This window comes from Leptodactylus fuscus, chromosome 2 (assembly GCF_031893055.1).
Source record: "Leptodactylus fuscus isolate aLepFus1 chromosome 2, aLepFus1.hap2, whole genome shotgun sequence".
Lineage (NCBI taxonomy): Eukaryota > Metazoa > Chordata > Amphibia > Anura > Leptodactylidae > Leptodactylus > Leptodactylus fuscus.
The window spans coordinates 104,777,015-104,790,130 of NC_134266.1; the positions used below are offsets into that span (position 1 = coordinate 104,777,015).

Below are 13,116 nucleotides of genomic sequence, written 5' to 3' on the forward strand. Positions count from 1 at the left end.
AGCAGGACAATGACCAAAAACACACTTCAAAAAGCACTAGAAAATGGTTTGAGAGAAAGCACTGGAGACTTGTAAAGTGGCCAGCAATGAGTCCAGACCTGAATCCCATAGAACACCTGTAGAGAGATCTCAAAATGGCAGTTTGGAGAAGGCACCCTTCAAATCTCAGGGACCTGGAGCAGTTTGCCAAAGAAGAATGGTCTAAAATTCCAGCAGAGCATTGTAAGAAACTCATTGATGGTTACCGGAAGCAGTTGTTTGCAGTTATTTTGTCTAAAGGTTGTGCTACCAAGTTTTAGTCTGAGGGTGCCAATACTTTTGTCCGGCCCATTTTTGGAGTTTTGTGCAAAATGATCAATGATTTGACTTTTTTTTTCATTTTCTTTTGTGTTTTTTCATTGCAAGCAAAATAAATGAAGATATTAATACCAAAGAGTTTGTGCTTGCAATAATTTTTCTGGAAGGAAACGAGTACTATCTGACAGAATTGCAGGGGTGCCAATACTTTTGGCCAACACTGTATGTATAGGGCCTAACTTCGGGGGGCCCAAATCTCATGATGGGGGGACGCTAGCGAGATGTAACATGCACAGTATTCTGCTCCTGTGGGTGGAGAAGGGGGCGTGCCAAATTTCACCCAAATCGGTCGAGAACTGTGGATTTGTATAGAGCAGACTACTACAGAATTGGAGTTTTATATATATAGATTGAAGGCTTACTGAACCATCATGGCTACCAGAGAATCTTGCAGCGGCATGCTATTCCACCCGGTTTGCGTTTAGTTGGACCATCATTAATTTTTCAACAGGACAATGACCCCTAACACATCTCCAGGCTGTGTAAGGGTCATTAAGGAGAGTGATGGGGTGCTGCTGACCTGGCCTCCACAGTCACCAGACCTGAACCCTATAGAGATGGTTTGGGGTGAGCTGGACCACAGAGTGAAGGAAAAAGGGCCAACAAGTGCTAAGCATCTCTAGGAACTCCTTCAAGACTGTTGGAAGACCATTTCAGGTGACTACCTCTAGAAGCTCATCAAGAGAATGCCAAGAGTGTTTATAGCAGTAATCAAAGCAAACGGTGGCTACTTTGAAGAACCTAGAATGTAAGACATATTTTCAGTTGTTTCACACTTTTTTGTTAACTATATAATTCCACATGTGTTAATTCATAGTTTTGATGCCTTCAGTGTAAATCTAAAATTTTCATAGTCATGAAAATACAGAAAACTCTTTGAATGAGGTGTGTCCAAACTTTTGGCCTGTACTGTATACAAGTGCTTTTTTTTTTTAACGTGTACACGGACGGTAGATTTATATAGCGTATATCTAGTATCGTATATACTAGATGCAAAGTATACAGCGTGCTCCTCACCCTATGGGAGAGGTCAGGTAGAATTAGCAAACAAACTGATGTATACAAGTGTTGTTTTTTTTTTAACGTGTACACTTACGGTAGATATATATATAGCATATATCTAGTACCGTATATACCAGATGCAAAGTACACAGTTTGCTCCTCACCCTATGAGACAGGTAGAATTAGCACACAAACTGATGTATACAAGTGGTTTTTTTTTAATGTGTACACGGATGGGAGATATATATAGCGTATATCTAGTATCGTATATACCAGATGCAAAGTATACAGCAAAATGGCAATTTGGAGAAGACAGCCTTCAAATCTCAGGGACCTGGAGCAGTTTGCCAAAGAAGAATGGTGTAAAATTCCAGCAGAGCATTGTAAGAAACTCATTGATGGTTACCGGAAGCGGTTGTTCGCAGTTATTTTGTCTAAAGGTTGTGCTACCAAGTATTAGGCTGAGGGTGCCAATACTTTTGTCCGGTCCATTTTTGGAGTTTTGTGTAAAATGATCAATGATTTGACTTTTTTTTTTCATTCTTTTGTGTTTTTTCATTGCAAGCAAAATAAATGAAGATATTAATACCAAAGAGTTTGTGCTTGCAATAATTTTCTGGAAGAAAATGAGTATTATCTGACAGAATTGCAGGGGTGCCAATACTTTTGGCCAACAGCCACAGTCTGGGCCTATACAGGAAGCTTAATGTGTTGTCTATACACCAACTCATATTGTAGCAGATTATTTTTTACTTCTTGCTTCATTTTAATTTACTAATCTTCAGTCCACTAGTAATCTCAATCAACTATTTACCCACCACAGCTCTACTTTATATACAAATTATATCAAATGTTTTAAAAATTGTAAGCCATGGTTATTGCATTTATAATTTTGTTGATCTCTCTTAGATTTCTATATTAGAGATGAGCGAGTAGTAATCGGTCGCATACCACATGGTAAACGCAGTAAAAATTTGATGCCCCTCCCACCTTCCCTAGCGCTTTTTTACACCAATATCTATGCAGGGCAGGTATTCAATCGAATACTACTTGCTCATCTCTATTCTATATTTGATTATTTTATCTAGCCATATATTTTAGATTAAACTTCCCTTTCTGCAAATGTATAAATTAATATTTTTATTCCAATTTAGGTGGCTCAGAGGAAACTTCATCAAGCCAGTACTAATGTCCGACACTGGAATGTTCAGATGAACAGATTGATGCATCCTATATCTCCAGGAGGTTAGCCACCTACACAGCAAAATTCTTCATATCTTTTATTCTTACCAGCCTATACTCATCTGGCCCACAGGTCACCGCTATATATTATTTATTCATTTACCATTTTTTTTTTTATTAAATTATGCAAAAAAAAAACTAGACCTATTTGGTGGTGTTCATCTTTTTTTTAATTCATCTGTCCACAGGAGTAACAATTCTACTTTCTGATTCTCTACATGGAATTTCAGTTATCCTATATTTCCTGTGTTATACATTAAGGACAATTAATTTCTTAACCTATGGTGGCAATAGTGGTGTGTACTGTGAAAAAAGTCACATATCATATGAATTATAAAAAACAATAAAAGTCATGCTTGTATTTTTTATGTAGAAATGCATGTGTTTTATTTAGACTTCTAACAGTATTTCTTTATTTTATAGAGAAGCGAGTAGCCCTTGCTGGTGGTTTTCAGGGATTATGGGGAGGCGTACTCACTAGACGGGATTCATCTCTTAAAAGGCTGCAGACACCAGATGGAAAAGAATTCACCCAAAGTATTGGAGAACACTCAAATAAAACTTGAAAACTCAATAAATTAGAGAAATTTCTTAAACTGCGGATCTACAAATGCTCTACTTTTTATATAGGCATTTCCACATATTTATTATCAAAAGTTTGTATTTCAATACTTAGGTGAAATAATGTATGTGGTAATGTAACATATGTTATTGTGCTACTTAAATTTCGATATTAAATAAACTTTTATCATTGTTTGATTTTCTTACATTCATTATTTCTCTCTCTCTCTCTCTCTCTTTATCTCTCTATATTATAAAGATGAATTCTTGTCTGTCTGTCTGTTCTCTAATGCAAACCAAACGACTGGACCGATCTTCACCAAATTTGGTACAGAGATACTTCAGGTATCCGGGAAGGTTTAAGATGGGACTCCAACTCGCTCGGACGTACCGTTGCTGAGATAAAGCATTCCAAACACAATGCCCCCTCCCCCCCTTAGCCAATACAAACCTGCAAGTCTATTACTCATATTCCAACTGCAATACACACGGTCACTCCACATGCACAATACAACACTGATATCCAAACTGAGATACACGCATCAGAGGATTAGATACACAGATCAGCACACAGTATCACATGCCATAGGATTAGATACACGCGTCTGCACACAGTCCTACAAACAGAGGATTAAATATGCGCTTTTGCACACAGTTCCACACACTGAAGGATTAGATATGTGCGTCTGCACACGGTTTCATGTGCCGAAGGATTAGATACACGCGTCTGCACATAGTACCACACACCAGAGGATTAAATACGCGCTTCTGCACACAGTTCCACACACTGAAGGATTAGATACACGCGTCTGCACACAGGGGAGGATTAGATACGTGTGTCTGCACACAGTACCACACTTTGGAGGATTAGATATATGCCTCTGCACACAGTACCACAAGCCAGAGAATTAGATACACGTCTCAGCGCACAGTACCACACGGGGAGGATTAGATGCACGCGTCTGCACACAGTACCACATGCCAGAGGATTAGATACGCGCGTCTGTACACAGTACCACATGCCGTAGGATTAGATACACGCGTCTACACACTGTTCCACACGCCGTAAGATTAGATACACGCCTCTTCACACAATACCACACAGGGGAGGATTAGATACGTGTGTCTGCACACAGTACCACACTTTGGAGGATTAGATACATGCCTCTGCACTCAGTACCACAAACTAGAGAATTAGATACACGTCTCAGCACACAGTACCACACGGGGAGGATTAGATACGCGCATCTGCACACAATACCACACGCCAGAGGATTAGATACGCACATCTGCACACAGTACCACATGCGTCTGCACATAGTACCACATGCTGTAGGATTAGATACATGCATCTACACACAGTTCCACACGCCATAGGATTAGATACACGCCTCTTCACACAATACCACACAGTGTATGCCCGAGATGATCAGACGTCCCGGTAATATCTGTGCAAATTGGATATTTTATGTGTGAGCATGCGTTTGTTTTACGCGGTAGAAAGCATTAGCGCTTCACAGCGGAAATAATGTACGCAAGCGCAGGGGTGGATTCTGGCTGGTGGAATGCATTTGCATTCCACCGCCGAATTACACTTCCTGGCGGTATTTCTTGGCGTATAAGCACAGTTTATCTTGAAAGATGCCAACTTGTGGATTAAGTGAATATATGTAACAACAGACAATATATATTGGTACACAATCTCTGTGTACAGTGGTTATTTCATGTGTAGGTATGAGGCTGTCTTACATAGTGGAACGCAGAGCGCTTCACCGTGGAGACATTGTACGCACACGCAGGATTGGTATCCGGTTGGTGGAACGCATATGCGTTCCACCGCCATTCTACACTTCCTGGCGGTCTCTTCCGGCTCACATGCGCAGTGGATCTTGGAAGATGCTGACCTGTAGACTGAACGAACATGAGAGGTACAGTATCTCCGGTTTCTGGAACTTTGATAAAAATGTTTATAATCTATGTTTAACAACCTGGATGTAATTTTGTAATAAAGATCCCACTGGGGTCAAATACACTGCTGGTGACAGGCTCTCCTCACTCCAAGGGCCAAGTACACTGCTGGTGCAAGGCTGTACTCACTCCAAGGGTCAAATACACTGCTGGTGCAAGGCTCTACTCACTCCAAGGGCCAAATACACTGCTGGTGCAAGGCTCTACTCACTCCAAGGGCCAAATACACTGCTGATGCAAGGCTCTCCTCACTCCAAGGGCCAAATACACTGCTGATGCAAGGCTCTCCTCACTCCAAGGGCCAAGTACACTGCTGGTGCAAGGCTGTACTCACTCCAAGGGCCAAATACACTGCTGGTGCAAGGCTCTACTCACTCCAAGGGCCAAATAAAATGCTGCTGCAAGGCTCTCCTCACTCCAAGGGCCAAATACACTGCTGGTGCAAAACTCTCCTCACTCCAAATACTCAATACAATGCTGGTGCAAACCTCAACTCACTACAAGGGCCAAATAAAATGCTGCTGCAAGGCTCTCCTCACTCCAAGTACCCAATACAATGCTGTTGACAGGCTCTCCTCACTCCAAGGGCAATACACATTGCTGGTGCAAGGCTCTACTCACTCCAAGGGCCAAATACAATGCTGGTGGAAGGCTCTACCCACTCCAAGGGCCAAATACACTGCTGGTGCAAGGCTCTCCTCACTCCAAGTACCCAATACAATGCTGGTGCAAACCTCAACTCACTCCAAGGGCCAAATAAAATGCTGCTGCAAGGCTCTCCTCACTCCAAGTACCCAATACAATGCTGGTGACAGGCTCTCCTCACTCCAAGGGCAATATACACTGCTGGTGCAAGGCTCTACTCACTCCAAGGGCCAAGTACACTGCTGGTGCAAGGCTCTCCTCACTCCAAGGGCCAAATACATTGCTTGTGCAAGGCTCTCCTCACTCCAAGTACCCAATACAATGCTGGTGACAGGCTCTCCTCACTCCAAGGGCCAAATACACTGCTGGTGCAAGGCTCTACTCACTCCAAGGGCCAAATACACTGCTGGTGGAAGGCTCTCCTCACTCCAAGGGCCAAATACACTGCTGGTGCAAGGCTCTACTCACTCCAAGGGCCAAATACACTGCTGGTGCAAGGCTCTACTCACTCCAAGGGCCAAATAACATGCTGCTGCAAGGCTCTACTCACTCCAAGGGCCAAATACACTGCTGGTGCAAGGCTCTACTCACTCCAAGGGCCAAATAACATGCTGCTGCAAGGCTCTCCTCACTCCAAGGGCCAAATACACTGCTGGTGCAAGGCTCTCCTCACTCCAAGTACTCAATACAATGCTGGTGCAAACCTCAACTCACTACAAAGGCCAAATAAAATGCTGCTGCAAGGCTCTCCTCACTCCAAGGGCAATACACACTGCTGGTGCAAGGCTGTACTCACTCCAAGGGCCAAATACACTGCTGGTGGAGGGCTCTACTCACTCTAAGGGCCAAATACACTGCTGGTGCAAGGCTCTACTCACTCCAAGGGCCAAATACACTGCTGGTGCAAGGCTCTCCTCACTTCAAGGTACAAATACACTGTTGGTGCAAGGCTCTACTCACTCCAAGTACCCAATACAATGCTGGTGCAAACCTCAACTCACTACAAGAGCCAAATAAAATGCTGCTGCAAGGCTCTTCTTGCTCCAAGTACCCAATACAATGCTGGTGACAGGCTCTCCTCACTCTAAGGACAATATACACTGCTGGGTGACAGGCTGTACTCACTTCCAGAAAGAAAGAGGTCTGAGAGGTGGTATTGAGTGTGTAAAGTGTGTAGTTGTTAGGCTGTGATAGTGGGGTAATACAGGGACTTGGGTGTGTTAGATACCCCCAGACATACTTCCCCTGCTGTCCCAGTGTCATTCCAGGGTGTTGTCATCATTTCCTGTGGTGTCATAGTGGACTTGGTGACCTTCCTGAGACGGATTTGGGTTTCCCCCATAACGAGTATATGTTCCCTATAGACTATAATGGGGTTTGAAACCCGTTCGAACAGTCGAATCAGATTTCGAACCTCGAACATTTAAGTGTTCGCTCATCTCTAGTAGGGACCATTTTTGCTCCCTATTGGTCGGTCCTGATCTCTTATAGTATTTAGCTGCTTCATTGTGAATTGGCTAAACCCCGCTCTCTGTAAGGACCTTTATAATAACTGGGCTCCGGCTTCAGTAATGTATGTAAATCTCACAATAAAGGGACAAGATTAGATCATTAGAATTATAAGATAATAATAAGACACATATTAGCTTTATTATTCCAACAATTGTTTGGAAATCAACAATAAAAAGCGGTAAAAATATTTTTCAGCAAAAAGTGTGAGTTTTCATTTTCCATGTATCCTACACTTACAAGGTTTCATACTGGTGAGGTCCTCTCCAGTGATAGTATTTAGCCATCTCACACTGTATCCATGTATTATATACTGTACTGAGAAAGTTTCAGCTGGTATAATATAGTATCTAGTCAGTTTATGATGAAATTTGTGAGGAAAGAGAACATGTATTATTTGACAGTCCATGACACAGATATGTGAACAGACTCATTGAATGTAATGCTGCCATGTGATGACATGACCATTATTCAGTGTGGTGTGAATGTAGTGGCGTAACTAGGAATGGCGGGGCCCTGTGGCTAACTTTTGACATGCCCCCTCCCCCCCAATTATGTCCCTTAGTAAGCCCTGCACACAGTATTATGTCCCTTAGTGGCCCTGGACACGGTATTATGTCCCTTAGTGGCCCCTGCACACGGTATTATGTCCCTTAGTGGCCCCTGCACACGGTATTATGTCCCTTAGTGGCCCCTGCACACAGTATTTTAGCCCATAGTGGACACCCATAAAAAATTATAATACTCTGGGGTCTTTTCAGCGTCCATTATGTTGTTTACATTAGTGGTAACGGTTTGTTACGTTCCCTTACCTCTCCAGGTCCACCGATCATTATACTCGGGGGTCTTGTTAATGTCCGTTGATGGATGACAGCAACGAACATTAACTGCAGCAGAGAAATGGACAGAGACAGTCAGTGACCATTCCCGTTAACACTAATGTAAACAACATAATGGACGCTGTCTGTCCTCAGTCTCCCGTCTTTCCTCAGTCTCCCATCATTTATGTTTAGTTTTCTGACTGGAAAATAAGTTGTGCGCACCGGATATTTTCCTTCCTTTACAAAAATAACGGAGGAAACAAAAGAGACAGAAAAAAGGAGACAGAAGACGGTGTCCTTAATGGTTTTTTTTTTTTTTCCAACATTCTATTCAATGGGAACAAACGCAGGAGGATGAGGAGGCTCCATCTATGTCTGTTGCTCTCATCCTATGACAGATGACAGTAATGGACATGCATAACAGTAGTGTGAACATAACCTTACTCCATCATGTTCTAGGTCTTCCACTACTGTATGCAGAGATCTTGTTGTGCCTTGAGGGTCAGAGTCGTTTTGGTGACACAAGAGGTGGGGGTGAGGTAAGATATAGTTAATTGGTGGATTTCTTACTATTAAAGTTATGACACTCAGAAAACACTATTTACACTTATTTTTATTAAATTTTATTTTTTGGGCAAAAAAATAAAAAATACACAAAGTAAAAGCAACAAAATAACAGCAAAACATGAACAATCTCAGAGGTCACTTTTTAAAGGAATCCTATCATTCAAACGCTATAAGGGAGCGTTCACACTACCATCGGTGAACGCTGCTAATGTCCGTGCAAAGACATTTTGCATTGCTTTAAAGGGGTTGTCCCGTCACAAGGATCCTATCTATAATGCTTGTAAATGTGAATGTAAGACTTTTCCTAAATACAATGCTTCAGCAAAACTGCTTTGTTTGGCCACTATCTCACTTTATTCATTTTTTTGTGGTGACAGCCCTGACCTAGCTGCTCCTGAGTCAAGTGATATGTCTGCTGCTCTCAGGGGGGAGGGAGGAGGGGCTAAGTACACGGGAGCGAGCCTGGAGGGGGGGGGTAGTTTACCCTTTGGGGGACAGGTGAAGCCAGCAACATCGCTATGCTTCTGCCCTGCATGAAGACAGCAGCAGCAGAAGCGATGCTGCTATTCCGGGGCGGGGGGGGGGGGGGGCGGAGGAGCGGAATAACAGCATCGCTTCTGCCGCTGCTGTCTTCATGCAGGGCAGAAGCATAGCGATGTTGCTGGCTTCACCTGTGCCGGCATCTAACTCCCCGGCGGATGCTGGGGACTGTTAGACGCCGGCACAGGCACATCGCTATGCTTCTGCCCTGCATGAAGACAGCAGCGGCAGAAGCGATGCTGTTCCGCTCCGGGGTCACATATGCAAAGCCAAGCGGCGAGATGCCGCCGGCCCTGCGTGCAAGCTCATACATCAGTCTAGCCTTCACAATGCTAATACAGACCCGCAGGGTGTCGGGTCTGTATTTGCATTGTGAAGGCTAGACTGGTGTATGAGCGCACATGCAGGGCCGGTGGCATCTCACCGCTTGGCTTTGCATATGTGACCCCGCCCACCAATGACGAGACAAAGCCGGAAGACAGAAGATTTTAGAGGAACGAAGACGGGTAAGTATGCGACGTGGGAGTACCACTTTAAATGGAGATTGAGTGTGTTCTTTTACAGTCCGTGTCTGTCCTTAACTGTCAGTTCCCAAAGATGTCCAACTTTTCAAGCGGACAGCAAAAACCTACATGTCGAGTTTTGCTGTCCGCTTGAAAAGTCGGACATCTTTGGGAACAGACACTTAAGGACAGGCACTGATTGTAAAAGAGCGCACCCTATGTCCATTTAAATCAATGCAAAATGTCACAGACACAGCTAGTGCCCAATGCTAATGCCTGCACAAGATTTTGCACGGACATTAGCAGCGGACACTAGCTGTCGGACTCAGACGGTAGTGTGAACGCCCCCTTACACATCGGAATAGCCTTAAGAAAAGCTATTCTTCTCCTACGTTTGTTGTCTTCTCCGCGCCGCCGTTCGCCTGAAATCCTGTTTTTGTCTGTATGCAAATTAGTTCTCACGCAGCACTGGGGGCGGGCCCCAGCGCACAAACAGCACTGGGGCGTCCCCAATGCTGCGAGAGAACTCTCTCCAGCGTCACCTCCATCTTCATAAGCAATGGCCTCTTCATCTTCTTCCAGTTCGCGGTGGGTCAAAATTCAACGCATGCAGAAGTCGGCTTTGCCAGTGGGCCTCGGCCATTTTTTTTGTGGCCGCTTATGCGAGCAGGTGCAGTACACTCCTGTAGTTCTATGGAGTTCTTACTGCGCCTGCTCGTGTAAGTGGCCACAAAAAAAGGGCCACCCACATGTGAAGTTGGCTCTGCCCGAGGCCCGCTGGCAGAGCTGACTTGCGCATGCGTTGAATTTTGACCCACCGCGCGCCGAAAGAAGATGAAGAGGCCGTTGCTGACAAAGGTGGAGGCGACGCTGCAGAGAGTTCTCTCGCAGCATTAGGGCCGCCCCCAGTTTTGCGAGAGAAAGCATTTGCATACCGACAAAAACCAAGATTTCAGGCGAACAGCGGCGCGAATAAGACAACGAAACGTAGAATACGAAAAGCCTTTCTTAAAGGGATCCTATCATTTAAACACTTTTTTTTTCTAGTTGACACGTCGGAATAGCCTTAAGAAAGGCTATTCGTCTCCTACCTTTATCAGTCGTCTCCAGCCTGCAGTTCGGTAGAAATACCAGGTTTTTACTGGTATGCAAATGAGTTCTTTCACAGCACTGGGGGCGTCCCCAATGTTGCCAGAGAACTCTCTCCAGCGACGCCTCCATCTTCAACGACCTCTTTTACGTCTTCTTCCGGCTGGGGTCACACTCCCGCGACTGCACAGTCTGTTCTGCCATTGGGACGCAGGCAAGAGCCGAGTGCACAGGCTGGCCGGCGGCCATTTTTTTGGAGGCCGCTATGCGCGCATGCTCAGTACGCTCCTGTAGTTGTATGGAGTGTGACCCCAGAGAAGACGCAGAAGAGGCGGTTGCTGTTGAAGATGGAGGGGTCGCTGGAGAGATTTCTCTGGCAGCATTGGGGATGCCTGAGTGCTGTCTGAGCGCTGGGGCCCGCCCCCAGTGCTGCAAAAGAACTCATTTGCATACAGGCAAAAACCGGTTTTTCTACTGAATGGCAGGCCGGAGACGACGGATAAAGGTAGGAGACGAATAGCATTTCTTAAGGCTTTTCCGATGTGTCAGCTAGAAAAAAAAAAGTGTTTAAATGATAGGATCCCTTTAAGGCTATTCCGACGTGTTAGTCATATAAAAATGCGTTTAAATGATAGGATCCCTTTAAATAATTGCACCCCTTCCCGACATCCGTAATAGTACATGCCAGACCTTTAAAGATGGCGGCCATCATAGCCACTGGGTCTTCACAGTATTGTATAATGGAGACCCGATACTTATGAGTGCAGCTATAACTACATCCAAGTATATCCCACTATCCCCCATGTCCCTCCAGTGTACCCCACATTACTAACAATCATCCTACTATCCCCCCCAAGTCTCTCCAGCGTATCCCCACATTACTAACAAGCACCGCACTATCCCTCCAGTGTACTCCACATTACTAACAAGCACCGCACTGTCCTCCACGTCCCTCCAGTTTACCCCCACACTGTTACTATCCCCCATGAACCTTAAAGGGCTTGCCCAGTCCCAACAAGCATTATTTTATACTTTGGCTTTCTCCAGTGGTCTGAAAACACTGAAATGGATAGAGAGCAGCCATTCCATTAAGACTGGTGTGCAAAACACCCAAACTCTTATCACCCCTGTGCATGTTGTCCACGGGGAGGGGTAACTTTGTGGTGACCAGATAGCTGCTATAAGTCTACCCCCGCAATGCTAGCATTTCACCAATATCCATATATTTCCTGTGCACCCCCTCACAAGCATTCTACATCTCTCTAGTGCACCCCATAGTGTTAATAAACACTCCACAGCTCAGAGCCCCCCCAAACAAGTTTCCCACAGCTCCCCATGTGTCTTTTAAAACTGAAGCCCAATGTGGCAGAAATACCACAGGAAAAACCGCAGCGTTTACAGTCCCCGCAAAGTGGATAGGAGTCTAGTGAATCCCATCCACAAATATCAGAAAAATACCTGGGGAGTTTTTATACATTGCAGCACATGGAAACTATATCTATGGAAACGCTGGCAGACTCCTTATAAGTATATCGAAAGTGGAAAGTCCGCAGAGGAAAACTCTGGACATTTTATGTGAAAGGCGCTGTGGGAAGACAACAATGTGTTTCCACAGAGGTTTGTCCTGCAGGGCTTTTTGGCTGTGGCCCCCTATGTGGGGCTTTAACCTAAAGCACATTGTCAATCACCTCTGCACCGCCAATGGAGGAGTTTCTATGTGCCTCTTATGCAAACCTTAGGCCGGGTTCACACGGGGTATTTTGGACCGGAACCTGAGGCTGCCTCAGGTTCCGGTCCAAAATACGGGTAGCCGCAACTGGATGTCGGTGCAGTGCACCAGCATCCAGTTGCGCACTCCACTCCGGATTAGGTCCAAATGAATGGGCCTAGTCGGGAGTGTCTTCAGGCGGATGTCGCGAGGTGACTCCGCCTGAAGAATGAGCATATCCGTTCTTTTTTCCGGGAGCTCCCAGAAAAAAAGAACAGACAGGCTCCTATTCGTTTCAATGGTAGCTGTCTGTATGGTCAGGAGGCGGATACGGCCTCAAAATCCTGCCCAAGAAAACCTGTGTGAACTTACGCTAAATCCACCAAGCATCAACCATAGCTTGTCATCCCCTCAAGTAACAGAGCTCTAACTCCTCCCCCCCCCCCAGTTCACCAGGCACCCCACACCTCCCCCCAGTCCACCATGCACCCCACATCTCTCCCCTCAAACCCCACATCTCTTCCCCTCTACACTACTCCCTGCAGTCCACCTACTGTATCTTCCCCCTTTACTAAATCGTGCACCTCGCAGCTTACCATGTTGC

At 45.1% G+C, this 13,116-nt stretch overlaps 1 protein-coding gene across 1 annotated transcript in view; it reads left to right on the plus strand.

The window, feature by feature from the left end:
- The window catches only part of DEF6 (DEF6 guanine nucleotide exchange factor), a 97,701-nt gene extending 94,534 nt beyond the window's left edge, over positions 1–3,167 (plus strand). Inside the window, exons 10-11 of the mRNA XM_075266399.1 lie at positions 2,514–2,604; positions 3,025–3,167. Of these exons, the coding sequence (XP_075122500.1) occupies positions 2,514–2,604; positions 3,025–3,167 (234 nt within the window). The remainder of the gene's footprint in view (positions 1–2,513; positions 2,605–3,024) is intronic.
- Positions 3,168–13,116: the final 9,949 nt, after the last annotated feature.